Source organism: Falco naumanni, chromosome 5 (assembly GCF_017639655.2).
Source record: "Falco naumanni isolate bFalNau1 chromosome 5, bFalNau1.pat, whole genome shotgun sequence".
NCBI lineage: Eukaryota > Metazoa > Chordata > Aves > Falconiformes > Falconidae > Falco > Falco naumanni.
Window position 1 is genome coordinate 52,108,446 of NC_054058.1, and position 27,349 is coordinate 52,135,794.

The window sequence follows — 27,349 nt, forward strand, 5'->3', positions numbered from 1 at the left end:
AGACCTGCAATGCTGTGAAAACGAGTAATCATTTGTATTTCACAAAGATGACATTAAAATGAGAACTAGAGAAATGAGGACATTCATCCCTCATCAGGATGGGCTTTGGACTTTGAACAAATACAAAAACATAGTGAACACATAGAAAACATGATAAAAAAATAATGAATAGCTACTCAGTAGGGGTTCCAGTGAAAAATACTATGCAATCATGTAATTAAAGCAACCTTAATTGAGGCATTTCCTAATTTCAGGGTACTTAACTATGCCTCTTTAATATTCCTTTTATACAGTGCTTTGTTGCTTACTTAACACACCAAGTTACACTTTCCATGTCTCTCTCACTCAGTTCTTAATATTTGGGAAAGACAAAGATTCATATGAATTCATAGAGGTTTCTGCAGAACAAAGAACTGATAGGCCGCACTTGGTTTGTATCGAACTGCTAAAATACAAGAGAAACAGATGCACCAGTTTTGAATTTTTTTGCAGAAGCAGTTTTCTTCTGTTCAGTTGCAGGAAAATGGCATGGAATTTTGGCAAGACTCACTGATTTGTTATACTTCTACAAGACCTAACACATTGAGTCTTGTCTGCAGACACCTGTGCTGCAACAAATGACACAATACAGGTTTCCTGTGTAATGCAATATCTTGTTTTCTTTAATGTCCACTTGTTCTGTTTACTCTTGTAGTACCATAAATTGTGGACTTAAGTTGTATGCTATTCCCTGCCCCGCCCCTTCCTGAGAAACGCTCATAAGTAAAATATACAAAATTAAAGCTACACTGAAAATCCTTCAAATGCTCCCCCCCGCCCCCCCCCCCAAAAAAAAAAGCACCACAACATTGCTTAGGATTATCTGTTTATTTATTTCAGTTAAAACAAACATACAATGTTTCATTGAAACTGTGTTGCACTCTCTGCCAACAACTATAGCTAGACTGTTGGCCTCCAACAATACAGTGGATATTTACATATGTACACGGATGTACCGTAGGATGCCTGAATTTGGTGGCCTAACAAATACATTAGATCATCAAAGTTGTTAAGTGCTGCATTCAGGAAATCATAACATCCATGGTAAATTTTAGAGGAAAAGTATGCGTGAACCTGAAACAACGCTTTTTATGGACCCAAGTGACTCCTGTGTTTATTGCAACATATACATTTGTAATAAATACAGTCTTAGTGTTTTCTTACACACCTTAGGTATAACACATTTCTTCCATTTTTGTAAGCATTACATTTTGTTGTAAAAGAATCTTTCCTGTTGTTATACAGATGTACAACATGAACAACTCCTTGAAATGATGCAACAATCAGTAATGAGAGGAATATATACATAAATCCCAGATTCGAAACCTACACTATATACATCATAATTACAGTATATACACACATACAATTTATGTACATAGACTATCATAAATATTGAAAAATAGGTTTAGTTTTAATGGATTAATGTTTTATAAATAACATACTACATATATGACTGAAATATCATGGAAGACAGTAATGTCTAACTGAGGTGACAAGACAGTGGTTTAATACTGAAGCTGCTCTTTTAGGTGGTTTGTAATGTAGGTAACTTTAAGCAGACAGGTTTGTAAAAAACCCCATAATTAAATAATTCACATGTTGGAAATCAACCCAGCCAAGTGGAACTCAACTGTTGCAGGTGGAGACCCAGTCATCAAATCATGTAACACGTAAAATCTGGAAATTGCTACATTCAGAGAATTAAGTGACATCTCCCTCTTCTCTGGCTGCTGAGAAGGATTGTGTAGTAACTTCTCATTTACACCTCCTTCCTCTTCTGTGGTCACTGACAGAAAGGAGGCTGTTTCTCTTTGTTTCCTTCTTTCTAAATGCTGGCTGAGGAAGTACTTCATCCCTTATGTGCTACAAATTGCTCAAAGGTAGACGACATTTTAATCCTCTTCCACCTCTCTCCATCTGAGGAGAGGAAGAGACAAGCTGCCAAAGGACTGAGGAGGCACGCACCCAGCGCTTCTGTGGAGATCAGGTAACATGGGGCAGTTAGCCATGGATGGCCAATGCACAGTACCTGAGGCAGAGAAGTACCTAAGGAGCGTTAGTCAGTGCTGACTCCAGGATTGTTAATTGCCAGTTGAGTACCACTAAAATAATACAAACAACACAAGAGGAATATAACTTCTCATTACAGTTTTACACTACGGATTTAGTGACCAGTACTTACAGTCATGCAGAAGTATCAATACAAAATACCTGCAACTCTTTTCAAAGATTTTTAAATGGCTGGGCAGAGACTGACACGATCTGCCAAACTGTGACTATCATTTGGATTTGTTCCTGATTAATTCTACAAGAGCAAAAAAGTCTCAGGCGCTGTTTAATCAAGGGATTACAGGCCCTTACTTGTTCCCTCTGACATAATGACCGAGTGGAACTTTGTATATCAGATTTTTAAAGCATCATGTCAGATGAAGACAGTTGACCACATTGCCATGATTATTTCATTAATAATCTCTATCTAGGCTTTTGTACCCGATATTGTGTTTGAGAACCCCTTATAAGCCAAGTACGCTGTTATACAAATGTTACTTCTCTTCAACCTGGGATAAGAATGAAAGAGTAAACATGCACTAGAAACAAAACAGCTAATCACAACCATACAGCACCTGCTTCATCAGCTAGCTAGCTAGGGCTCATAAGAAACTTACCTATTTCTGAAGCAAACAAGTATGAGATGACTATCCAGCCTATGAGGTTATCTTCAATACTACTATACAGTATAAATTGGAAGAGGAATCCCAGTTAGGTATGCGAAGAGAGTTTGTACCAAGCATGAAATACTGGTGCAGTTACTTTGTGGATCTGACTCAGAAACAGAATAGTCAAGTAATTCAAAATCCAATAATGGATGAGTAATTTGAGAAATACTGTACAGTTTTTGAATATTATACAACTAGTAAACTACATTAGGACCCTTCTGTTTTCCTACAGAGTGTTTCAAGATAAGATTGGACAGAAAAAAAACCCCAACAAACATTGCTACAACTGGTAATGGACCTTGTTAATAAAGAGAACTCCAGGAGGGAGTTTTATATTAATGGCATCATATGCTCCAGTGCCACTGAATTTATATCTACAACAGGAAAAAAAACCCCAAAATAAAGCAAAAACCCCCAAACCCTGTTTTACTCAATTGCACTACTGAGTACCTCAAGAAGGGAAATGTCAATGCCGTCTTTATGATTTCTAGATTAACTATATTTTTGTCAAAACATAATTGTTCTAAAAGGTGAGGTTTTTTAAAGCTCGGAAATTTGGGTTTCCACACCATTTTTTGGAACTAAGGTAACTGTAGCTAATTAAGCTGACAAATGATTTTCTGAATCTTCAAACTTACTTCAAACTAAGTGAATTTCATGGGAAGCATTTGTCATTAGAGACTTTTTACTTGAATTGGTTAATTTTCTGTTTTGGTCATTAGAAGTATTTTTTAAAATAAAATTTCTTCTAATTATGCCTCTACAGAAAGGCAACCTAGATTTAATTTAGGACACTGATTAAATATTTGTATGAGCTCTCCTATGTTATTCTTTCATTCTTTTTAGAAAAATGTTTCTTAAAGTCAAAATAGTGCTTTTGAGGTCCATAAGAATATTTGGTACAAAAAATAAGTGTTTTTCTCTCTCTCTCATTGGTTATTTAAACACTTTGCTGTAAATTAAAGAGTTATTTCTCACATCAAATGGTTCCATTAGGCACATTCAAGTAAAATAACAAAATATCCAAGTAACAATGACGAAAGCCAAACATGGCTTGATAAAAGTCTACAGAGAGTTCTGTCCATTCTCTGGAATGGAATAAAGTCGTCACTTCCTTCAGCCAGACACTCATGTGGTTTGATGTTTATATCCACTTCCACCATGCGAATAGTTTCTTAAAGACAGAGTTCAGGTATTCAACCATCAGAAGAACCATCAACAAAGAATCTGCATTTTAGAGGAAGCTGAATAGCTCATTTTCATTCTCAGTAGGTATCTGAGTGAACACTGGCATTTGAAGTGGAGTATTAGAGATTAAACCAGGACAGTTAATGGCCATCAGATGCAACATTCTGGGTCCAGTCTAGAACAATCAGTGTCATACACCCAGTCATCACAAGTATACCACTTAGGAAGAAGAACGCAGCCTGAAAATAGAAAACATAAAAGAAGGATTTCAGATTCTGCTATAAAGTCATACCCATATATGGCACAAATGCCATTGCTCATGGAGGACGAAGAAAGAGATGAGATCATGGAAAACAGTAACAAGCTAGGTACCCTTCTCATACTTGAGGTCCTTTTTCAAATAAAAAAGTACATTTAAGTGTAGCAGACCTCACCCTCAGCTGAGGGAAGTTAATGCAGCTGCTGATACCAGTCAGGCTGTGTCACTACGCTGACTTTATTTTGACTCAGTATGTCTACAATTTGATTCTGAGTCAGTATGTCTAAGGTCAGTGAGAGCACCAAGATCAGTCAGGATCACCCAAATGAATTTTCTGGGGTAAATTATGTAAATAAGTCTTGACAGAAAATCTGAAGGAGAACAAGACTATTACTATAGCTCTTAAGGATAAACTGTTGGAATCCGGTTCTTATCAGCAACAGAGCGACCCAACAATTGTTAAGATCGGGGGTTGGGGGGTGAGAAAAGTCACTGGAGTGAACTGAGCCTTACGATGGCTGTCTCCTCAGTTTTGAGTACCTGTGCAACTCCGAGGTGTTAACTAAGAGAAGACTAAATGCTGACGCACTGCTGCCCTTCACCAGGACTTCAAAATTCTTACATTGTTAAGAAAAAAGCCAAAGTTCTTGCTCTGAATTAGTAAGCAAGTATGACTGTGACATATTTGTCTATACATACCCCAATCTTTTGCACTGACTTCATTGGTTCCTTCTTCACTAACTTGATATAGAAGGCAGAAGGAAGTATAAAGATCAGCATGGCTGCTGCAGATGCACCTGTATTGAAAAAGCATAGAAATAAATATTCATAACTAAGTAAACATAACTTAATTAAATCCAAACTCCACTTTCTGAGATTTCAAAGACTACTTGAACTGATGTGAAAATGCTTACCAATGAATCCAAAGATGTCTCGAATAGTAGGGACAAAGATAACAAGCACGTTGGTAAACACCAAAAGAGCAACTGTAATGGCACAGTGACGCCACCATCTAAACTCCTTCCCTGCCCACAACAGCTGGGTAATGGAACTGCGGATCTTTAGAAGAGGGGAAAAAAGAAAAAAAAATAAAGACAGTTCAGTCTTCATTGTGGAAGTTAGTGACCGTCACCTGAATTAGACTTTCCTTCAGAAAGTATGTTAATGTAATTTTCCTGAACACTTCAGATTTTAATAAAACTTGAAAGACATGAAAGTAATTTCTCTCTCTTTTTTTTTTTTTTTTTAATATTTACTTCCTGCACTTGAGAGACAGCTCTGTGTTTCTAGTCTGTTTCTCTTTTCAATGATTTAGATTTCCAAAGCACAGCCAGTAATGGAGAAAAAAACCAAGGAAAAATATCTGTCTTGAACAAAAATAAACCCCAGGGATTTTTTGTAACATCTAAGGATGCTGCTCAACAATATATAACTAAATAACCAGAATTTATATTCACGATGTACTTTCAAAAAAAACCTTTTTAAAGTTGATAATACAGTAGGGCAAATACTTTTATAAACAGGCAATCTATTCCATCTCCCCAATTAAACCATATTGGGAAAACAACATAACCGAATGTATTTATATCTACTGCTTTGTAAATGTTGCCTGTTTATTTAATTTATTTGAATTAACAGTATAGATATATGTCCTCAAGCTTATTAGATTAAATTTCCTTTTTCAGTTAAGAGAGAAATTCTGTTAATAAATGGGAGTTGCCAAATCAGTAAATGACTGCAGCAGGACAGGTGATGAAAATAAAAAATGGTATTAAGACCAAAAAAATAAATCACTTACTGGGAAAATAACTACAGGTACAGTAAGGGTTACAGCCATAAGTACAGCGAGACGCACAATAAGAAGAAGAACATCAGCACCCAGATAAGCAGAGTAGGTATGAAGCAGTTCTGGTTCAACTTTTCCTATAAAGAAAACAGTATTTTAAATAGATATAGTTGACATTTCTTAGACAACCACTTATGCTCTGAATACTGTCACAGCAACATGAATTGAAAGCCTCAACATCTCCTGTAAGCGCACCTCCACTTTACACAGGATAACTTGGAGACACTGAATCTGTTTTAATCCAGTTTTAATCCTGTGCCTTGGGTCTAATTCTACTACTTATCTCCTTTTGGGTATGCACTTACAAAAGTATTAAAAAACCCCAAAACCAACAAAGAGCATATATTTAGAACCCAGAGCAAATGCTTGCTTGTTCGAATCTAAAAATAATACTGCGGTTCTGCAGAGCATAATTAATCTAAAAGAAAGCAGAGAAGGCAATATTCACCATAAAATGTCAGGTATCCAAAGAGAGCAGCCAATAAGTACATGAGGAACATGGCAAAAAAAGATACATAGGACACGTTCATCATCCTTTTACGGCTTCGGCTACAAAAAAGAGAAAAAGAAACATTAGCAACAAGAACATTTTGTTTTATAATACTACTTTCGTTTAGTGAAATTACAGACACATATCTAACATTTACCTTTTCAGTTCTTCATAGATTGGAAGAATTGCAGGATGGCAGACAAAAGAAAACGTTAGGATTGGAACAGCATAGACAGTCTGAAAAACAAATGTATCTTTCTTAAGTATCTCAACAGACATTAGAAATTTAGTCTTAAAATATACATCAGTAGATTTTTCAGTTTTGACTTAGGCATCAGTTTTGTTTTTGCTAAAGACTAGCTATTCTTCACAACAGAAACTTTGGCAAGAATTAAAACAAGTTCATATTTTCTTAAATGCAAATACTCTCAAATCTCATTGAAGTCCATGCTAAGCTGAATGTATTTGCATTCAGAATTATGTTCTGCATCTCATAGGCTTAAGCCATTGCCGCCTGATCTTACCTGCCGGGTATTGGTCATTAGATGTACTTCTTCCCCATGTGCAGAGGTTCACCACACATGAACAATTACACAAGTAATTGGGAGCATTCATGGAAGTCCAAACTTTATGGCTGGGAACTTAAAGTCTGTTCCAAACCCTGGCATAAACTTCCCATTTGCAAGCTTTTACTATTTACTTCATCCTCTTCTGCAATCAGTTTTTTTAAAATGTGTTACTAACTTAACTTGGCAAAGCTTGAGAAGTGATGTGCTGAAGAATAATAGCTGTGTCTATTGCCACTCAACTCAGGCAGGCACCTCAAGCTCCTCTAATTTCTATCTATTTGTAGTGTGGAAACATCCAGTCTACAGGAGGTAAACAGTGCCTAACTCTACTGGAACAGGAAGTCTTAGCACATCCCAAGTTTACAACTGGGCAATTACTAGAAGGAAAAATGACCTAATTAATTGGCTAAGTTACTTCTTTTCAAGAGAGTCTGATTTTTAGTCAGTTACCTGTGAATTGAAGATGAAGTATTTTGGCTTGCACACATCATCACTTGTTATGTTTTCATCTACCAAAGGTGCCAGTGTCATATTTATTGTTATGTTCATGATGTCACTGTCTGCAGGACAAGGAATCTGAAACATCTTCCAAATTACCTAGAAATAAAGCCATGTATTTATGGTTACTTTGACTAAAGCACTATGTGAAACTTTTCAGAAACTGAGTTTAATTTCACTTTGAAATGCAGTTTTAGAAGCACTGGAAATATACAAGATTATACTTACAACAATCAGAAAGAAGACCATGCAAAGTAAGGAAAAGCCACTGGTATAGCCCAAATATCCTGCGATCGAGAAAGATAAAAAAAATCTAAGGTACAATGAACAGAAACACCATTCAAGTCATAGCATTATGACAAAATATATTCTGTCAGTGATCAATGGATTGCCATTTTAATTATTCATTGACTTTCTGCTAATCTTAAACCAGATCTGAAAGTTCTCAGACATATTAGGGTCTACACATACAGCGAGTCTGTAATATTAAAACTTTATAACTTAAAAAACCAAACAAATATCACAACCCCCCCCCCAAGAACTATGTGAATGTTTTATTATATACTAAGAAAGATTACAGGATTAACTCTAATAGAATGCACTATGAGATAATTTAGCCTTTTCCCTTACGTTTTTATTAACTCACTTTTCTTGTAATACGTAGTAACTTGAGAAAGTAATTCACATTAAACCTCTCAGTTAGTAAGGTTCTGCTACCGGATCCTCTGAAAAAACTAGTGTGCTAGCTTAATTATTCACATTTGTCAGTGAATTAAGCTATTTCAGATAAAGCATCTTGTATGAGATGCTTTACTACTGCTTGGGATCTAAAATGCAAAAGGTGACTTCCACTTATGTTGCAAAGACAGTTTAACTGCCCAGGGCTAGCCCTATTCTTTTCAGACTGTTACAGGATAGTTAATAACACTATTAGCTAATAACAATTTTATACTACTTCACTGCTGACCGAAACAGGTCAAACTTTGTTATAAGAACACAAACAGAAAGTTACTGCTCAGTCTTGTCTAAAGCTACCCTAGCTATTGTCCCTTCATTTTCCACAAACACATCTGTAACTTAAGATACTTGTCTTGATTTTTTTTTTTCTTACGTAGACTGACAGCAATTATCTAAACATGGATTCGGCCCAAGAGACATGCTTGGAGACAGCTGTTAGCTCCCGTAGTACTTCCAAGACTCAAACACTGTATCAACCCATTCCCCCTCAGTATTTACAATGCATTTTTATTTTAATTGTTCTCTATTGCTTACCTAAATTTTTCAGTAAGGACAAGGGGAGAATGAGGATGACAGACACCAGCAGCACTAAATAGTCTCCATTTAGATACCATTCTCTGTAGAAAAAATGTAGTATTTGTAAGTAACCAGAGTATTTGAAATTATGACATTTGCAGTTGAGTCTTCACTCATCTTCTACAACACATGGCTTCTTAAAAAAAGTAATACCTGATGTCACAAGGATTAGCATTCAACTTACTCTATGGACCTAAAGCCTTACAATACCTTCCTATCTCCTTCTTATCTCACCCCAAATCTGCATTGTGCCTTTCCTTTAGTGTCCTTTTCTAAAATTAATATGCATCTGGAAGTCAGAAGACAGGAAAGTAAATGACTGGTTAGAAAAAAAGTCAACTGGGATCAATCATGGCAAAAATAGTAATTTATTTAAATGCTGGTTCCCAACTTTCCAGATGTATTAGGATATTGCAGGGACCCATCAGGGTGGTGATCCACTTTTAATGGGAATAAAATTCTGTTGGGTGCCCTGCAGGAGTTTAAGAAAAACAGGTGAGGGCTGGAGTTAAGGCAGTAGCTCAGGCCCACTGGCTGAGAAAACTCCACCGAGCACTGGGAGTCTCCTGGAGGCACGTTTAGTCCCTTTCAGCAGGGAAACTATGGTAAGAACCTCAGAAGTTTCTTTCCTTCAGATAATTTTTACCATTTATTCCATAAGAAGCAGCAGCTATTTTCTGAAAAACATTCTGGAGTGTTAGAAGACTAACATCTCCCTTTGAAACACAGAAAAACAAAAGTTAGATCTGTCTGAATATAACGTAATTTCACTGAACTAACAGAAAAACTGATCTTAAATATTTAATCATGGCAGAGTAACTGCTTTCTTCCTGTGTCCTACAGGTTCATCCTCTATGCTCTAAGCAATTAAAGTAACACTAAGCATTTATTCCCAAATATTAATACTTTAACTGACTGTATATTATTTAGGTAAACAAAGACAAAATAATGACCTAACTGGAAATTTGTGCATTCAAACTCAAGTGAATTATAAGCCTGCATATGGTACTGGAAATATGGAATCACTTTAACAGACTTGCTCTGGCTTTATGTAGTAAATGCAAAAACAATTTGGTCATCTCTTCCCCAGTTTCATCTGGCGTAACTAAATGCAAAAACTGCATTTGAGAAAGTTTGGATGTGTAGGACATTAATATCATGTACTTTTTGTTGTCTTTTTTTTTTTTAATGTAGTAGTCTTGTAGTAAATTTCAAAAGAAATCGCAGCACAGAGATTCCTTGCATTTAATACAGTCACAAGAATGTGCACTGTTATTGCACATGCCCCACATGGAGGCCATCAGGACTTTCAGAGCAAGGACTTAAAAGTTTTTCTGTGCTGAAGAGAAAAGAATGGGATTGCACAGCTTTTAAATACAGCTGAATATTTTAAAAGTCGCTAAATTAATTTAAACAATGGAACTAGTATTTGTAATATGGTCTCAGAATTCCAGAGTATCTTTTACAGTAAGCATTATTTTGGGACATTTAAACAGGTAAGTGCTTACATTTTAGGCATCAGGCTGCCAGAGTGGAATCCATGCCAATGGTAGCCACCCAGACTCCCCTAAGCAATGCATGAAGACAGTCAGTTAAATGGGGTCCACAATTGCCAGAGCACTGAGAAAAGATCTACTTTAAATCACTGTACAGCTACCTAGTACTAGCCAACGAGAAAACACTTAAAAAGACAAATCTCAATTTAATTTTGTCTGCCAGATTTGCATAGCAGCAGCTGTATCCAGTGAGGTTCACAGCCTTTAACTTTCCCTCTTGAACTGCAACTGATTTTGAATTCTTCTCTGAAGATGGGACAGGTAAAAATACTTGCCTCCAAGACCCCTCGTAAGTACTGGTTACTCCAGGGACTTTCTTAAGAAGTGTGAAATAAGGACTTCAATTCAGCCAAAGGAGGGAAATGAACCTTCCCAGCAAAGAATTTGTAAATATTACACTACTAAGTAAATGGAGAGGGTGCGTTCTTTGATTACATTAAAAAAACCCCCACAAAACCCCCAAAAAACAAACAAACAAACAAAAAAAAGAAAGATGGCTAGCACTGTTGTCATGACAACATCTATCAGTAAGCTGTATGAACACCACCAAATGGCTTGAACCCCTTGGGGAACAGAGGCAGAAAAATGCCTACCTTCTGAACTCAGGCTTAGGTGTAAGTTGGAGTCTTGAGCTGCTCAGCCCTCTCAAGACTGGGACACTTCAGGACAAGGCACAGAAGTACAACTCTGAAGAGTGAGATTTATAGCACTTAACTCTATCCATCTGAAGTCAGGCATCTTGTTTTAGATAGCTGTTTTTACACAACCTCTCCATATAGAGTGTTATAATAAATTGTTCTTTGGAGATGCCCAAAACAGGTGTCTAAGCCAGGTGCACTGAACTGACCACTACAGAGAATTGCCCTTCTCCACTGATTATACATAGACCAGAGTAATCGTGAGCTCAAAATCTAACTTTCAGATGGTATGCCTAGCTAAAATGAACCCTACATGAGGCACCCACTTTTAAAGCCAAGCAGGAAAGCCACTACGGAGTCAAGGAGTCTCCAGGGCTAAATGGCAACGCATCCACCACTTTAGTCTTGGGCCTATATACTCTGTTTTAGCTCAATGTTTCGTCCTCATGTTTTTTTGAGAACCGTTCCTGAAGACATTCTTTACATAACCGCACCTTAGTCTTATATTTAATCACCTTCCACAATATTAACACTAGAAAACCAAAATAATCAGTCCAAACCAGTTGGAATGCAGTAAGGGGAAAAAAAAAGGAAGAAAACAAACCACCAACCATAACCACATTTACCTTTCCTTATTGAAAGTATGTACTCACTGGTACATACATTAACACTTACCTTATGTTCTTTAGAGAACAGCTTTCTGTAATATGATGCGATACCTGTGTTTTTCTACCCTTTTCCCAGGACAGGCTGGATCTAAATGAAGTGGAGCACTCAGGGGAAGGGCAAACTTACTGTATCTCTGTCTGAGTAAGAAGCTACCCTATGGTGTAACGAACGTGGTCTTCATATAAAAATATGTACAGTCTCCGTATTTGTTTCTCCTAATAGTTTCTCTGATGAGGAGTTCTAACACCTACCCTGTGGTCTCTTCGATGTTCATAAATGTCTTGATGACCAATGGTAACTCATATTTCACTATGAAGAGGTAGCTTGACATAGCTGTAGGTGAATAACATCATAGATCATTACAAATATAGAATATGCCACAAGATGCAAGAATCACATAACATGTTTCATAACTTCACTTGAACACAAGCAGTTAATGAACACATGTTGTGTGAAAAAAAAGTCTCCAAGAATAAGTAGGGAACTACTGACAGTGCAGGCATTTTAAGATCTTGTCCTCACCTCCAATGTTCTGCATTGTAATTGATCCGGAAGCAGCAAGTTTTCCAGCCATACCAAATGCCTTCATTCCCAACTGTTCATACAATAAAGATCCTAAAAGAAAACAAAAATAATCAGTTGGGAGGGTGTGTTTCACAAAAATACCAAATGAATAAATACCGTATGTTTGTAAAATAGTAATTTGCTCTACCTCCTTCATTGGCAGTCTTCAGAAGGAGATGCACTGAATACAAAGAAAATATTGAGACAAACAGCAGGAGTATCCTGGGGAGGGGAAAACATGCAAAGTTTTAGTAGCCATAAATGACTTATTATAACCTTATTAAGTAAATGCAGATAAAACATAAAAATTAATCATACTAAAATATTATCTAGGAAAACCCACAGATGCTATGGGCAGCTAAAAGCATTCTGAAAACCCTATTAATGCCTAGTTTAGAAAGGATTTTATACTAAAATGCATTTCAGAGGCAGGCATAGAAATTCTAGTATAGGATTCAACAACACTTCAGTGTAAAGTGTCATAAGCACTGACAAGTCTCAGGCCATTATAACTGGCTACATCTGATACAAATAACTTACAAAGTATCGATGGGAATGGTTTTGTATCCTGGTAAGAAACTGTATTTCTCCTGTCTTCAACAGGGTGTCATGCATGTACCAAACATGAAGTTGTGACTAACTGTAGCTAAAGTGAAGATTATCTCTTGGTCTTAAACAAATAAGCTTTTCAGCTTACATGTGTGTGACATCTTTTTTTATGTAGGGATGAAACTGCAAAAGCCTTAAAGAACTGACTGAAAATTCAGATGTATCGAGAGTTGCATGTTCAAATGAAAATACGTATTTATTGTCGTTAAAAAAAAAAAAAAAAAAAAATTCTTTGCTCAAACGTTAACTCTTCATGTGTGCTTACATGGGAATCGCTAGTGGCTTGTTCATCTTCCCCACAGCTTTTACATGCAATATGTATTATTTCCATTTGCAACATCTAAAATTCGGATCTCTCAACAACAAATCTCTCCCACAACAAATGCACTTCCCGGAGTGGCACACTAGGGGGGACTTCTCAACTGCTGAAGAACACAGTGGAAAATTACAAGATATTCAAAAAAACCCTGGCCTTTCTTATACCAATACAAGCATTCTGCTTTATAGGAAAGCTAAGAATCAGCACATCTGCTCAAAAACAGCAAGATCCACTTAGAGCTCCCACAGTACTCTTTACATTTCCTTTTCTGTCATTTTTAACTTTGGTGAAATTTGTAAACACAGCACAAAGAACTGGAAACAAGAACATCTGAGAAAAGCTTCACAGATCTCTCCAAGGAATCCAGGAAACATGTTACTGTGTCAATTAGCACCAACACATGCACACAAATAAACCTCTTTATTTTTGACAGGTAGAGATTAACCAGGATTTAGTTCAGCCATCGACTAGAAGCAGCATAGTGAGATGTGCAAGGGTTACATTTCATTAAAACAGCATAGATCCTGCACCCCTCAGTTCTAACCTCAGAGGGCTGCCCACAGTGTTGGCAAGATCAGTCAGCAAACTCATCTTGAAGCTCAATCGGTTTCTGGCTTCCAGACGGTATCATTCATTCATTTAGTGCTGACACGAGTGACAAGTCACAGAACTGACACAAGTGACTCCACAGAGTCTTCAAAGAATTTACTGCCTTAATCAACTGTATCTGGATCTGAATCTGTAACCTTGTTATTAAAGTATGTCTATAACGCCCTCAGTGTCATCACAAATCCTCAGTAACATCAGTGATTGACTGTTTTCCCACCTGGGAAGTATACAAACTCCACTAAGGAGTTTATCTTTGAATCACTACTAACGCAAATAGATCTGAGTGCTGTATCTGGAAATGAAAGGTAACTAAACGACCTCAGCACCCAGTCATTAAATTGACAGTCTGAGACCTTTTTTTTTTTGTCTCCAGAAGAAAGGACCCCCATTATATGCAAATCTGCTCAAATATCTAACCTTAAATTCTCCCCCCCCCCCCCCCCCGAGATGTTCTAATGTGCATTATGCTGGTTTTTTATGTGCTGCAAAACATCTTTAGAGGACATATAGGAGACATGTAGGAGAGACATAAGTATCTACATCTTCTGAATTCATGCTGCTAAGTTGTTCATTCAGTTTAGCATCATCTAAGTAAGTAAAAGTCTTAGTAAAAAATCAACATATCACCATATATTTAAAATAAAATCCTTTAGGTCAAAACTTCACACACTGGTAGTTTCCTCAGGAAACTTGAATGCCACTCTGATATACTGCAAAATATCTGGAAGTAAATCTGGCCTGCAACTTTCTGGAAACCTGGCAACATAGTAACGCAAATTTCAAACTAAATGTTATTCTCCACTTGTTCTTGAACATTCAGCACATTTATCTATTTCCAGGATAAAAATAACAAGTTCCTTGAAACATATCCACAGATTCCCATTTGCTCTCAGTCAGTGATACTACATGTTGTGTGAGCTGAGCTGCCTCCAATGTATGAAAAATGCACTTTCCCAAGACATTTAGAAGCACTGTACATAATTGTTTCCTCATGACATTTCCAATTATGTTACTAGTCCGGTCTTCTACCTGAAAGCTTTTGCCAATACCAACAAAGACATGCTGGTTATTCCACAACCCTCCCTTGCAGAGAGACAGAAATTTTTACAGGTGTAGCTGAAACCAGTTCCCTGAATTGAGTAAAAGCACAGCAGTAAAAAGGATTCCTTTATTGGTGTAAGCACATTGTACCTCTAGAAACACAACTATGTCAGCTGAAGAAAAGGAAACCATGTCCCTGATTGTTAGGACTGGGCCACAGAAATTTTAAGAGTAGTCATGGCCAGACTTACAAGAGGCAAATAAGCTAATGCCCTTCTACCCACTTTTTTCTTCTCTCTACAGCCTGATCCTGTACTTTTTGTGCAATTATGACTTCCACCAATTGAAAAGTTTCTGTTGTCATTAATTTCAGTCAGTGAACTCTGAAGGAAAAAGCTAGCACGGACTTCAGTCTGTCAAGTAGCAACCTCTCTTTTCCACCCGGATAACGGAATTTTCAAGGGAAGTCTATCAGTTATTTGTGGAGAAACTACAGCTAAGGAAAGGAAAATTCACCGTAAAATATTTCGTGGGTTACAGAGCTTGCAGTGAATCTGTTTGTTTTTGCACATACTTCTGAATGTATCACAATCTCTTAATTTAAAACAAGCCATAAATCCTAGAATGCAGTTCTGCACCTATGGCAATGACTGGGTATTTTGTAAAGGTCATACTCTTACATCAAGTATTTTTCCATTATTAATTGCACAGCAGAAAGATATTTTTTTTAAGAACCAAATGATACTTACACAAAAAGAGCAATTCCAGTGTTAGCCATGGCATACGAAAGACCAAGGATGCCACTACCCACAATAGCATTGCTCAGATTAAATACTGACATTCCAAAGGAAGTAGTACCTGGATGCTGAGAAAAGGGAGATAGGTAAAAATTAATGGAAAGTTATTTCAGAATTAAAAAAAAACAACATAAAGGAAGCTTTTGTTTTGTTTTGTTTTGAAATGTCATTGCTATGTACTTACATACTGAGTTTCATATTTCTTCTTTCCGAGATTGGAGTCAAGCAAGAAATTTTGATTTTCTGGATCGATATCCGCATAGTGGCTGTAAAAAACATTGCATCGTTAGCGGCTATCACGGGCGACTTGCGTACGGGCTTCGCGTTCAGCATTCCCACCCAGCGCCGGGGGGAGCGAGACCACCGGCGTAACGGTGCCAGGAGAGCCACCCCGCCCGGCACAGCGCCTTTCCGCAGCGCGCCGCCGGGCCCGGGGCGGCGCTTTCTACCGGGGCCGCGGCCGCCGGTGCCCGCGGCGGGGTGCCGCCCGTCCCGCGGCGGCGGAGCCCCCCCCTCACCTCTTCATGGCGGCCGGCTTGGTGGGGTAGGGGTAGCTGAAGTCGTTGCTGTTGGAGCTGTAGCTGCTGCTGTCCTCGTCGGGGGAGATGTTGAACTTGCCCATCTCGGCGCTGCTCATGGCGGCGGCGGTGCCGGGGGTCGGGGCTCGGCGGCCGCTCTTTTGTCCTTGGCGGCGGGGCTCGCCGCGCCTGCGGAGGTGGGAGGCGACGTCAGTGCCGCAGCGGGCGCCGCGGCCCGTCACGTGGCCACCGCGCGCCCGCGGCTCGGCGGCCCCCGCCCGCCGCCGAGTGGAAAAGTACCAGGCGCGCGGGGCGGGGGGCGCGCGGGGCGGGGGGCGCGCGCAGACAAAGGTGCGCCCCGCGCCGGTACCTGCGGCGGCGCCGGGCACCGGGCCGAGGCAGCGGCACCGCCACGCCGCACTACCCCCCCTCCCCCTCCCCGATAGCGGGGCGCAGCCTGATGCAACACCCACGGACGATTGTCACATCGGCCGCTGGAGCCTCCCGTCCCGCGGCCGCCGCTGTGTCCTACCTCCCTCCCTCCCCGCCGGCGGCACCGGGCATCCCGGCGCTTTCAATGGAAAAGCGCAGGTCAGTCACGGCGCTGCGCCGCACCGCAGTCGCCTGGGTTTTTTCCACCTTCCCTACGCGCGCCCGCCGCCGCCGCGCGTCCCGGCGGAGCCCGGCAGGGTGCTGGGCGGCGGGCCGGGGGCTGCCGGCAGACAAAGAGCCAAGGACGAGCCGCGCTGCCACCGAAAGTCGCCCCGTTCCTGCTGGCGGCCGCCCAACAGCCGGCACCCGGCGCCGCGCCGTACCTTCTCCGCAGGAGCTTGAACGCGAGGTTTCCTCCCGGAGCCTCGGAATAAGGAGATGCTCTTCTCCCCGCTGCTGCTGCTTCTTGCAGGGAAAAAAAAATCCCCTTAACTATAAAACGTCAGCGAAAACAAAACGCTAAATAAATAAAAGTAGGAAAAAATCACTTGAAGAAGCCAGCGGTATGAAAGGGAAAGAAAATATCGTGTCCGTGGCGCTCTGGCGGAGGCGTGCGGCGCGCAGCGGCAGCGTCGCTCCCGGTCTGACGGCCCCCTCGGGGCGCCGCCGCTCTTCAGGCAGGAATGCGGGCGCGTCATCGCGGAGGGGCGCGGCGCCCGCCCGCCGCCGCGCCGCCCCCCGCCTTCCTCCCTGCCCGACTGACCCTCCGCCCGGGCCGGGCAGCGGGGGCGGCGGCGGGTTGGGGCGCGCCCGAGTGAGGTGTGGAACCGGTCACCGGCGTGTGCCCGGCGGGGGGTCGGGAGCGGGGCCGCCGGCACATGACAGCGGTCGTTGCTGCGAGCATCTCTCCCGTGTTTACGCCGGGGGCAACTGCGTTTCGCAGAGGAGACGGGACGCTGCGGCGCTTGTCAAGAGCGCCCTGTCTGAGAGGTGCTTCCACCTGCCCGGCGCAGCATCTGCAGCCGGACTGCAGCGCCGGGTACGGGCCCAGCGGGGCCGCCGCCCCCCCCGGCGGTTCCACCCTGCGCCCGCCTTTGGCGCGCCGCCGCGCTCCGGGTCTGGCGTTTCCCAGTGTCTTGGTGCGCGGCAGGGGACGAGGTGCCCCCGACCCGTCGCTGCCCGCTGCAGTCACTTGCTATTTTTAATACGCGAGCTAAGCGGTGGTGCACGTGCGAGCGCGGGCCGCGGCGGCAGCCCACAGGCCCCAAGCGCTGCGTGCGGGAAGCGATCCGGAATGACCGCCTCCTCCTAGTGATGCCATGCAGGATAAAACCCACTTTAGGGAAGGGCGGGGGGAGATAAGATCTCGCTTCCTTTTCCTCAGGTGATCACGCCGCGAACTTTTGAGGGCTTCGCTGCTCGATCCCCCTCGAAGGGGGCTGGGGGCTCTACTGGAGCCCCTCACACAGGTGGCGAGGCGGCAGCCCTGGAGCGGGCGAGGCGAGGGGCCACAAAGCCACTGCTTCCTGAGGCAAGGGTGCTGGAGGAGCCTCCCTGCTCCCTGTCCCCGCGGCAGCTGGACACTCCCAAGCCGCTCTGGTGCTGCTGCCCTCGAGTGCAGAGGACGTCCGGCCGCCGAGTCGTTGGGCCCCTCTGTGTCACCTCCCTCCCTCTCTCCCTTCCCCGCGGCAGTGGAGGGTTCGAGGGCGGCCGCGCTGCCTGCCCGGGGTCAGGCCGGCCACAGGCACACGGGCGGCTCGCACCCTCGAGGGGCAGCGAAGCCCCCGCCACCAGCCGCGCCTCTGGCCCCACTGAAGCACACGCGGCGCCGGGGCCCTGCCGGGTACGAGGCTTGCCCGAGGCCTGGCCCGCACCCCCCCGCCTTGCCGTGGGGCGCCGGCCACCGGGGCGGGCGGGAAGCCACCGGGCGGCGCGAGGCGCCGGCAGCCCGACCGTTACCACCGCAGAACTTTCTGGATCGCCTCCGCCGCTGGGATGGGGGGGGGGGGGGCGGGCCTCGGCGAAGGCACGCGCAAGAGATGCGGAGCCGAAAATTTTCCATCACTGCAGTTCTCCCCCCGCCCCCATCCGGCGCGTGACGCCCCGCCCCCCCGCAGCCCGGCCCGGCGTGGTGTGAGGCGGCGCGCGGAGCGGGGCGGGGCGCGCTGCGGCGCCTTCCCGCGCAGCCCCGGGCAGGGAGGGGCGGCGGCGGCCGGGGTCGCACCTGCTTCCGTGGGGGGCCGGTGCCGCGGCGTGTGTGCCCCGGGCTGGCGCCAGGTCAGGCCGGTGACGCCGCCGGGTTCTCCCGCGCCGCGCCTGGCCTTGGCCGGGGCTGTGAGGGGCCGGCGGGCGCTGCCGGTCCCGAGCCACCGGCGCCGTGTCCTGCGGGGGGTGCGTGTGTGGTCGGTGGTCGGGCACCGGCGATCCCGCAGCGGGGTTTGAAGTCACCGCGGAGCCCAGCTCAGGGCGTTTGGGGCTGAACCGGCTCCCGCCCCAACCGCCCGCCGGTTCGCGGCGTCTGGGGGCCGGCTGCCGCCGCTCGGGGTCCGCATCACCGTGCGGTGCTTTACAGCCGCACCATGAGTGCCGCAGCCGGCGTTACCGGCATCCCGAGAACTGCCAACGGGCAGTTCGCAAAGGCTACGGCGATCTGATGGGGATGGGTTAAGCCGCGGGACTGCACAGTTCCGCTTCCAAGTGCGACCACAGTGATACGTAAATGCGCGTTACTGCGGGGGAGGCGAGTCACACGCCTTTCCGAATGGGAACGGTGAATGCCTGGCACATTTTTCACTCAATCCCATTCTTCAGGTGTTAGCACTTCTGTGAAATTACAGTTTACGTGAGAGAGGTCAAGGTGACCTGTTTATTGTGGGTTTTGCTAGCATAGCAACAAACATGATGCCGTAGCCCTAACGATTTTAGGACTGTAGCATCCTTTTCAAAGGCCACCGCACAGATCTGGTGCATGGTGAAGTACCCCGCACGCATCTGGTAAATACAGAAGCCATCCTCATAGGTGTGACCGGGCTGCTATGAACAGTACAGTTTCGTCAAGAGTTAAAACCAGATTTTATAGCAAAATAAAAGTTTTACTGTACAAGTGCTTGAATTCTTTTTCTATTAGAACTGCCTTCATTTTGTATGGAAAAATGATGAGGCTTTGTTGCTCATTTATGAAAAGAAAAAATTGGTAAAATATATTCAGGAATAAAAATTGCTATTTTTCCAATGGCCTCATTATTGGAAAGTTCAATGTGCAACACAGGAGTGCAATCTGCACTGCTCCAGAATACTGTCTGAAATCTTTACCCATGCAGCCTGTTTGATGGTTCAAATGGTCTGCTTTTTCAAGTGGTTTTAAGTAATGCCTCACTGATTGAATTATAATTTTCCTGACTTTGTAATTGCCAAGAATGTCCTTGGCAAAAAATACATACAATGTGTTTCAAGCCAATTTTGAAATGTATTTTGTAATCAGAACAATAAAAGTTAACATTCATCAGTTCCTCCCACCATAGTTTCAACGATTCATTTGTTTTCATTGTCTTGCTTTTCTTTCTCCCTTTTTTTAAAGTGTTCTTACCTTCTTTTTTCCTTCCCTTTCTTTTCATCCTGCTTATCTGTCAGTCACACTCATCTTTATACCTTCCATTTGTTTGCCTTTTATTTTGTTCTTTTGTGTGTATCTACTCATTGCAGGCTTCCTTACAAAGTTTAAGCCTTTAGGATAGTTAACAATAATTTATGGTGTGTGTTTTGGGTTTTTTTTTTGTTTTTTTTTTTTTTTTTTAAGGTGAAATTTCTGTTTCTACTTTAGGTATTCATAAGATAATCCAGCACAATTCTGGAGACTAAAGACTGCTACATTGTTGGTTTTTTTTTTTTTTTTTTTTTTTTTTTTTTTAAATACCAAACTCAGGTTTCTGTATTTTGTTTAATATAGAGCTGTGAGTGATGTGTCTTGTTCTTAGGTTTCCCTTGCTGAAATACCTTATAATCATTTAAGGGGGTGACGCTTTACACTTTCAAAACAAAGCAAAACCAGACAAACAAACCCAAGATACGTTATTGTAAGGATGTTGTAAAAGGAACTGTAAGTTAGGTGTTAGTGAGGTATTGTAAAAATTGAGTTGTGTTTGGTTATACAGGAAGAGATGAACTAGAGCTTTCAATTTATTGTGCAGGAAAGTAACAGGGGTTTTGTAGCTGAAGAGCTATGTGCTCTGCACTTCTAAATGTCAGTTTGCAGCCGAGACTGCACTGTAGATTCACCCCTCACTGTAACATGGCCTACCAGTTCTTAGCCTGTGAATGGTCTCTTTTTAAATTGGATTAGTTGTTTTTATGTTTAGAAAAAGAAGAAGTAGGTGGCAAGTACCTGTGTTTTTTCTTTATTTGTGTTTTAGCAAATAAAAGGTTTTTATACTATGGGAGGTTCTTGTTTCATGCTATTTCTTCCTCCTTATATAAACAAACCTTGTGGAATACTGTAAAACTGTCTGTAGCACATGCCCAGTAGAGTCATTTATGTTTATGGTATGCATTGAAAAGTTATGTGTACAGTAATACTGTAAAATTCAAGTCCATCCGCATGGTTTTTAGATGATACTTCCTGAATTGCTCAAAGGATATCTAATGAAATATGTAATATGTTATTCAAAACAGTCAGTACTAATAGCTACATGACATTCATTTTCCTGTGCCTAGTACATAATATGAAAATCCCAACAGAGTAAGGATCTGCATCGAGTGAAATCCTTAGTACTGCCAGGAGCCTGGGGAAGGATGGTAACGCAAGGTAGTGACAGAGACCTGGGAGTGCTATTGTGTCCCCAACGAGGCATCTGCACTGTAATCTCCTCTACATGACAGACGCAGTCTGTCACGAGGAAGAGCTCAAGTGTGGGCGAGTGGGAAAAACGAGGATTCATGGTGTTGCTGTGTGGACTCAGTGGTCCACAAAGATGCAGGCGGGGCTAAGGTTTCCACCGCCCTTCCAACCAGTTTGGTTCTTTATTCTTACCTCACATGGACTGCCTGTGGCAAGCAATTAATGAAATTATAGGTTCTGATTACATGCTTTCTCAAACAAAACTTCCACTGAAGCCAAGAGGTATTACGAGTGTGTAAGGAATGCAGGTTTGCATATCCTGCCTCTTGGGCTTCATGATGGTGAATGGAGTTACATATTAAACTCGGTTTAAGCCTTAATTTTTCCCCTCTGTGTTTATTCTAGTCTAGTTTCAGTTTTGCAATAAGAAAACAGCAAAATCACTATGTTAAGAACATGAGCGGCAGCATTCTTTTAAAAAATAGTACATTTACTGTAATTATAACTTGGATTTAAGCCAAAAATAGGGAGATTCTGAGCCATCTGAGAGTTTTAAAGCCATCTGATTATGCCGTTGTACTGCAATACACTCAAAACGGTGGATGCTGCATGAGATACATAGTACTAGTCATCTGCAAGAAATTGTCAGCCTTAAATGGACATTGCCAGCTGCTATAAAAATAAATTTTACTTCGTATTTTTAACTCTGTAACATTTCTACGGGTTTTAAAAATAGCATGTCTCCATTAATCTTGATTCATCTTTTCCGCTCAGCAAACATTGTTTTTTGGTTTTTTTTCCCTGTGTGAAATTAACATAAGCTTTTAAATGTTTACATATACATATATGTACTCTATTACAAATCTAGAAAAGCTTTGGAAATGGTATTTGTTAATTAATTGAAACACATTTTCTATAAGCCATCCCACATATTTTTGTTTGAATTCTTACGGGAATAAAAGCTACTGTTTTTATTCTTCTGCCATTTGCTGGTGGCAGTGTGTTCAATTTTAGATATACATTTGGATTTCCAGAGATGTTATTGCCATAATTACAGCAGTCTGTACATCAGCATCACTTATTATGTCAGCAGATCTTTGAGGACATTGTTTGTCAACTAAATAGTGCTTCACATGTTGGAAAAGTCACTTGCATTTTTGTGGCTTCCTTAAAAATAGTGTATCTTTAAGAAATTAGGTGGAGTTCTCTAGGCAAGGCTCTATGCAGAAGCTGTATTCAGAAGGCAAAAAAACTGGAATAATTGTGTAGTTACCAAGATGTTTCTGTGCTTTACTGGTTAGAGTAAGTGTGGATACACTGGTGGTGCGAAAAAGGGCAGGAGATCAACAAGCACTATATTTTGAGGGAAAACTAAGCCTCAGTGAACCAGCAAGATCAGCTCCTCACTTAGTATTTCTTGCCAAAAAATACAGTGAGAACACAATAGCAATAAATTGTATTATAGCTGGATCTCCATTCTGTAAAAGTATGTGTGCAAATTTGTATGCGTTATCTTTTTTTTGGAAAATTGCTGATATAAATATTTTGAGGACTGTATGACTTGAGGGCTGGATCCTAATTTGTGGACAACAACCATTATCTACTGAACTTAAAATTCTGCTTTTCATCTCCAGTACATAAAGCACAAGAATCCAGTGTGACAAAAGGTCCCTAAAATCTGATGCTTTTCCTCTCACAGTGGCTGGTAGAGGATTCCTCTATGACAAAAGGCAGGAAGGAGCACAGGACCATACAGTTACACATTCTAGCACTCTGATGTTTAGGATTTACTGAGCCAAAGTTTGTATCCACATGTTTGTGTTGAACAGTTTCTGGTACTTACTTGCATGACATTGTGGAATCACTTTTGAACCCATGTTTAATTTGATATTTATTGTAAGTGGTGGCAAAGCTTACAATAGGCATTTACAAAAACTTCCTCCATTTGTTAATTTTTTTCCCCAGACTTCATCCCAATCAGTTCATTTGAGATCCCCAAGTTTTGCACAGTAAGAATTGGGGTTTGTCTACCTTTATTATACTTCGCATGGTCATCTTGAAGCTGAGGAGTCCTGGTCAATCTGATAGAAACTGTTTCATGTCTTCACTTCCCGTGGATTCCTGTACTAGAGAAAATAAAGATCGTTCAAGATGTTACAGGTGTCTTCTCATTTAGAGAATAAAATTTAGACCTAGAGTCTCTTATAAAGTGCCCATAAGCAGATTTCATCTTTACATGTTTTTGCTGTTGTTCTGTGTTCAGAGTGGTGTATGTGCATCTGCACACTCAGGGGAAGGACTTTCCCCCTGGCTTTTTAGACTGGGTGTTTGCTGTAGGTCTGTGTGTTCTACATTGGCAGGTGTCCGCATGTGGAAAACGTGTAGCCATTTTTTATTTTGGAAGGATGGTTTTTAGTTTTAAATAATTATGAGCAACATTTGTAAACTTTTTGCTTGTGGGAAGAAAAGTCACTCTTCTACCTGAGTATGTATGATTTTTCAGTGAGCAAAATAGACATCTTTAATTTACTGAGAGAAAACTGCATGGATCAATTCCTGGCAAAAATTATGGATGGTTAAATAAACCAGTTTATACAGTCTCCCTTATATGCAATGAGAAGATTGGAAATGAGTAATTATTACATAAATTCAGTATGGTGGGAAGGACGTTTTTGTTTGTATACGTACCAGAGAATTTTATTGCTTGTAGAGACATCGCCCCTCCTGTTTATCTCCTGCATGCAGAGTACTTTTGCAGAATAAGCAGCTGCTGAGTCACGGTTTCACTGAATGACTGACAGCTCCTCTTTCTGCTAAGAACTGGTAAACCTTGTCTCCTGTGTATCAGGCGAGCAGTGTTACGCCCCTTACTTAGGAAATGAAAGCATGACACAGCATTATAGCGGACTACATTGAAAATGCTATAAGCAGGAGAATGGAAAAGTGTTTAGGCAGCCATGTAGAACAAATCATAATCTATCCACACTAAATTATTTACTGGCAGTGATAATTTGTTATTAAAGAAAATAATATAATGGCATTCGTTTCAATGTGCTGAACTAGCAGTTCTGTGGTGCAGTTATTCAAAGGGAATTTTTCCTGAATATATGAGCAGTAATAGAACTGAGAGAGACATGGTGCTCTCTGTTGGCAATGTTTCCTGAACAAAGAAAAATCTGTTCATAACTAGAGTGGTTAAGTCTAAACCTACATAATCTACACTTTATGGTACCAATATATAACCTATATTGAATAATTTGTGAGGCCAAAATAAATTATGAGAAGCTGTAAACATTGCCTTCCTCTTCATAAATGTAGGAAGGTTTTATTATGGAACCATAAATATGTCCAATACATTTATTTTCCCTACCTATACGACATTTTCAATTCTCTCTACCTTGAATGCATTAGTACATGTTTGAATTGTGACAAGCAGAATCCAGTTTACATTTACAGAAATATCTGCAGCTATTACTGACTTTAAAATCCTTTCAGTAGTTAGTTTATGTGGCCACTAGAAGCATAATTATTCCATGAACAGCATGGTACTTCATGTTTGTTCAGCCATTGCTTTTTTTTTTTTTTAATGTATGGTTATAATCTTCTAACAGAGACAGAAATTTACCTTTGACCATTAAAGATTTTACTGTCATTTATCATGTAAACTCACATCTTTTTGAGATATATTGGTATTCATAATTCCATACTCCCGTGGTATTCCATAAAAAGGTTTGTCAGTGCATTCAGCAGGGAAAGAGTGAGTGCATTTATTTGGTTGTTGTCATGGAAGTGCTTATTATACCATTCTTCGGATGGCCGGCCTTCTTTGGCTTGAAAATAGATTACGGTATGAATTTCAGATCATTTGGATTTTCTTATAGCCCATGAGTACCTCAGATGCATAATACTGAGACTTCACTGTGTGGTCAGTTTACTCATCTGAACAGAGTCATAGAGCCTTTACACACCTGATTTTGTGCATGTACTAAAGCTTTTGCAGGACTGGACATGATGGATTTCATGTTGCAGTGTTTGTGACAGAGTATACTTTATTGAAATAATGGCACTGGAATGTGATACAGGATTTTGTCATGCCGTACTAAGAAATCTTAAGCTTTCATTGTGGTGTGACATGAAAAAGTAACTATAAATTGTACAAACTATCTGAAAAAATTTAAAACAGCAGACAGTTCTATAAATAACTAATGTGTATAGAACACATAATGATGTTTTGTGGTTTAACTCTTCATCAGCACACTTGTGGAACAATCTACACAACTCATAACCACCTCAAATTAGGAAGAGTGCGAAGTGGAGATCACAAACTCTCCTTTTTATTCTACATACAGTACACTTACGTGCACACATACACATGCAGACAAACTTATGAGCGGGTGATCTTGGCTGCTGTTAATGAACAAGGAAGCTACAGGAAGACACGGAATCCCTGAATGAGAAATTCAACATAATTTAAGATACTGCCTTGTGAGACATTGTTAAGTAGATTCACTAATTAATGCAAAACAGATAATATATTTAAAACGAAAAGAGAAACTTGGTTTTAATGGGACTTTAGAGTTAATCTTGGCTAGTGAATGCTATTATTAAACACAGCTTGTTCCTTTCTGTTCTGAATTCCTAAGTTATTTTTAACATCATGTTAGTTTACAGAACTTCTCAAGGTCATGGTCTAATTTGGTGTAATTTTCTAATAAACAGTCTGAAATGGAAAAGTGTCACCAAAAAAAAATAATTGTTGAGATAATAATATAAGTGAAAATTTTGCCACAGGATGAAGGGAATGTAGGTTTTTATATCAGTCTACTAGACATGCCCATAAACTATTTTTTCCTCCCAAATTTTACAAATATCCTTTATTTTAATATAGTTGGGTTTGTATGTAATAAATACCATTTGTTGCCAAATAGAAACTTGGAGATCTTCACTGTTGCCAAAACGGTTTTAGATAACACACAAATTCAGAAAGTTTTTTTCCTCTTACAGTAGATATATGAGACAGTATCATAGAATAGAGAGTAACTGACCTAGACAAAATCATACAAACATGTAGAAAATTAAACAAAACTAAGAATGTTGCTTTTCCACACCTATCCTTCTAGTTCCCCTAAGTGCTGGCAAGAGATATCTTTTGTTCCATTGTTTTTTGTCTGCTTTGCTTCTTGCTGTCTGCATCAGGTCCAGGACCCTTACTCTTCAGATCAGATTGGCACTTTGTAAAACCTTAATGGCATAGCAAAACTGCTTTTCTGCTTTTATTTTATGGAAGTTTTGAAATAAACCTAGAGTAAAGTTTTATAAGAAAAAAATGAGGCTGGAGGCAGAGGAGGGCTCATTAGGAGGAGTCATGGAGAGGCAAGAAAGTCATCAAGAGACCAGATCATCACTTTTTTCACTAAATTTCCATTGAGATCTTGTCATGGACCCCTTACTGCCATACTCCCTAGGCTGAGTTCTTGCTTGCATGTGTATGATTTTGTTGCCAGTCACTGGCACAAAACGTTCATACAACCGTTGTCCCAAAAATTGAAGGACCATTGAGAGTAAGGCTATCTATGACTGGCACAAATTTTTCATGTATTCCCAGCGTCCCTAAAGGTCTATGACGACCCAGAATGGGCTGCATACCCTCTTGTCCTGGCAGCCCTTTGCTGTTGTAACAAAATCCCCCCAAGCAATGGGAGGAAACACAGGGCAGGACCTGGGTACTAACTGGCTATGAGCTGGTGCCAGAGTCAGGATGTCAGCCCTTTGCTTGAGAATTGGGTCCTGTAAGAAACCTCCCTCTGCAGTTAAATGGATCCTGAAACCTGTGTTATTCT

General features: G+C 41.3%; 1 protein-coding gene and 1 long non-coding RNA gene across 4 annotated transcripts; both read right to left on the bottom strand.

Annotated features, from left to right (window-relative positions):
• Nucleotides 1–852: 852 nt before the first annotated feature.
• On the bottom strand, nucleotides 853–17,313 carry SLC38A2 (solute carrier family 38 member 2). Of its 3 annotated transcripts, XM_040594659.1 has the most exons (16): nucleotides 17,059–17,313; nucleotides 16,244–16,432; nucleotides 15,910–15,991; nucleotides 15,678–15,793; nucleotides 12,499–12,572; nucleotides 12,309–12,401; nucleotides 12,038–12,119; nucleotides 8,882–8,964; nucleotides 7,838–7,896; nucleotides 7,562–7,708; nucleotides 6,700–6,779; nucleotides 6,501–6,601; nucleotides 6,005–6,129; nucleotides 5,121–5,265; nucleotides 4,906–5,003; nucleotides 853–4,186 (listed from the first exon to the last, which is right to left on the bottom strand). In XM_040594659.1, exons 2-16 carry the CDS (start codon nucleotides 16,360–16,362, stop codon nucleotides 4,088–4,090), a joined length of 1,503 nt encoding a protein of 500 aa, XP_040450593.1. In that variant the 5' UTR covers nucleotides 16,363–16,432; nucleotides 17,059–17,313; the 3' UTR covers nucleotides 853–4,087. The 3 variants fall into 3 exon arrangements, with proteins under 3 accessions (XP_040450593.1, XP_040450594.1, XP_040450596.1); XM_040594660.1 differs by lacking the exons at nucleotides 15,910–15,991; nucleotides 16,244–16,432; nucleotides 17,059–17,313 and adding an exon at nucleotides 13,225–13,384 and having other exon boundaries at nucleotides 15,678–15,789; XM_040594662.1 differs by lacking the exons at nucleotides 15,910–15,991; nucleotides 16,244–16,432; nucleotides 17,059–17,313 and adding an exon at nucleotides 13,225–13,381 and having other exon boundaries at nucleotides 15,678–15,780.
• Nucleotides 17,314–23,387: 6,074 nt separating this feature from the next.
• LOC121088482 lies at nucleotides 23,388–24,401 on the bottom strand. Its single transcript, XR_005827965.1, has 2 exons — nucleotides 24,198–24,401; nucleotides 23,388–23,635 (listed from the first exon to the last, which is right to left on the bottom strand). It is a non-coding gene; the product is annotated as an uncharacterized LOC121088482 (long non-coding RNA).
• Nucleotides 24,402–27,349: the final 2,948 nt, after the last annotated feature.

What these genes read in the sequence shown, in the direction of transcription:
- SLC38A2 (XM_040594659.1), bottom strand. Translation starts at nt 16,362, where the DNA reads ATGAGCAGCGCCGAGATGGGCAAGTTCAACATCTCCCCCGACGAGGAC. An exon ending in GTCCTTACTGAAAAATTTAG is followed by an intron (nt 7,897 to 8,881) that starts GTAAGCAATAGA and finishes TCTCGATCGCAG; the next exon opens with GATATTTGGGCTATACCAGT. An exon ending in ATCTATGAAGAACTGAAAAG is followed by an intron (nt 6,602 to 6,699) that starts GTAAATGTTAGA and finishes TCTTTTTTGTAG; the next exon opens with CCGAAGCCGTAAAAGGATGA.